At 51.6% G+C, this 1929-nt stretch overlaps 1 protein-coding gene across 1 annotated transcript in view; it reads right to left on the minus strand.

The window, feature by feature from the left end:
• Nucleotides 1-956, minus strand: part of LOC102241628 (arylsulfatase D) — an 8772-nt gene extending 7816 nt beyond the window's left edge. Inside the window, exon 1 of the mRNA XM_014538415.1 lies at nucleotides 818-956. Within this exon, the coding sequence (XP_014393901.1) occupies nucleotides 818-833 (16 nt within the window). The 5' untranslated portion in view covers nucleotides 834-956. The remainder of the gene's footprint in view (nucleotides 1-817) is intronic.
• Nucleotides 957-1929: the final 973 nt, after the last annotated feature.

A 1929-nucleotide genomic window follows, 5' to 3' on the forward strand; every position in this document is an offset into this window, starting at 1 on the left:
GGGCACATCCCCAGTCGGGGGCGTGCAGGAGGCAGCTGATCAATGTTTCTCTCTCATCATCGATGTTTCTATCTCTCTCTCCATCTCCCTTCCTCTCTGTAAAAAATCAATAAAATACATTAAAAATAAACAAATAAAAACAAAAAACAAATAAACGCTTTTAAAAAAACAGCCACAACAAAGAAACGCTGTTGCTTCTCACCTTGAAAGGCTTTTGATTTTAAGTGATCCGTGTCCTGTATGGCAATGATTTCTACGTCTACGATTTTGTAAAAAATACTTTTCATTGATTTCAGAGAGGAAGAGAGATAGAAACATCCATGATGAGAGAGAATCATGGATCGGCTGCCTCCTGCACGCCCCCTGCTGGGGATGGAGGCCACAACCCGGGCATGTGCCCTTGACCGGGAATCGAACCCGGGACCTCCTGGTTCCTAGGTCGACGCTCGAACCACTGAGCCACACCAGCCACGTTATACAAGATATTTTCAATGGGTCTCTCTGTGGCTTATGTACTTGCTCTAACTTTAATATATTTTTTCTTTATTTTTAAAAATATATACATTTTATTGATTTCAGAGAGGAAGAGAGATAGAAACATCCATGATGAGAGAGAATCACGGATCGGCTGCCTCCTGCACGCCCCCCACTGGGGATCGAGCCCACAACCCGGGCATGTGCCCTTGACCGGGAATCGAACCCGGGACCTCCTGGTTCCTAGGTCGACGCTCTAACCACTGAGCCACACGGCCAGGCTGTCTCCATTCCTCAATGCTGAGGCCAAGAGTGGGGAAGGCTGGGTCCAGCCTCGACTCACCTACGAGCCAGTCCATCTCCTCGACGTTGTCGCCGTATAAGCCGTGCCTGCTCTTCCCGAGAAATTCTTCCGTGGTGACCAGGGGGATGTGAACGTGGAGCAAGGAGACAAAGAGTAGGAAGGGCCGGTGCTTATTTCTGGAAAAAAAAAAGGAAAAAAGAGAGAGAAAAAAATAAGCCTTCGAAAACAACGGCCTCTGTTTCAATGCTAATGGACCCATGACTTCCAAGTAGAGACCTGAGGGTTGGGAACCAATAATATACAAAAGGGCCCTGGCTGGTGTGGCTCAGTGGATAGAGCGTCGGTCTCTGGACAGAAGGGTCCCGGGTTCGATTACCGGCCAAGGGCACATGCCCGGGTTGTGGGCTCCATCCCCAGTAGGGGGCGTGCAGGAGGCGGCCGGTCCATGGTTCTCCCTCATCACGGATGTTTCTCTCTCTCCCTCTCCCTTCCTCTCTGTAAAATCAATAAAATTGAAAAAAAAAAAACAAAACAGCAACAAAACAACGGATCGCTTCTCGGCCTTTTGGCTCAGATCAAGTGTAGTATCTGTTCTTATCAGTTTAATATCTGACACGTCCTCTCTCCGAGGGTAATATGGAAAAATATCCTCTGGTGAGGATTAACAAAAATAACAAAAAAATAAATCTATACTAACAATAGGCTAATTAGACCGGGTGGACCATACGTCTTCCGGCCGTCCTTACGGACAAAGCCACGGTGGCGGGGGCTGAGGCAGAGGCAGTTAGAGGCAATCAGGCCGGCAGGGGAGAGCAGTTAGGGGTGATCAGGCCGGCTGGGGGCAGCAGTTAGGGGCGATCAGGCTGGCAGGGGAGGGCAGTTAGGGGCGATCAGGCCCGCAGGGGAGGGCAGTTAGGGGCGATCATACAGGCAGAGGCAGTTGGGGGCAAGATCAGGCCGGCAGGGGAGAGCAGTTAGGAGCCAGCGGTCCCCGATTGGGAGAGGGATGTCCGACTGCCAGCAGTTGGACATCCCCCCAGGGGGGGGCGATCACAGCAGGGGAGGGCGGTTAGGGGTGATCAGGCCGGCAGGGGAGAGCGGTTAGGGGCGATCAGGCCGGCAGGCAGGTGAGCAGCAAGGGGCGATCAGGC

Source organism: Myotis brandtii, unplaced genomic scaffold (assembly GCF_000412655.1).
Source record: "Myotis brandtii unplaced genomic scaffold, ASM41265v1 scaffold1904, whole genome shotgun sequence".
Lineage (NCBI taxonomy): Eukaryota > Metazoa > Chordata > Mammalia > Chiroptera > Vespertilionidae > Myotis > Myotis brandtii.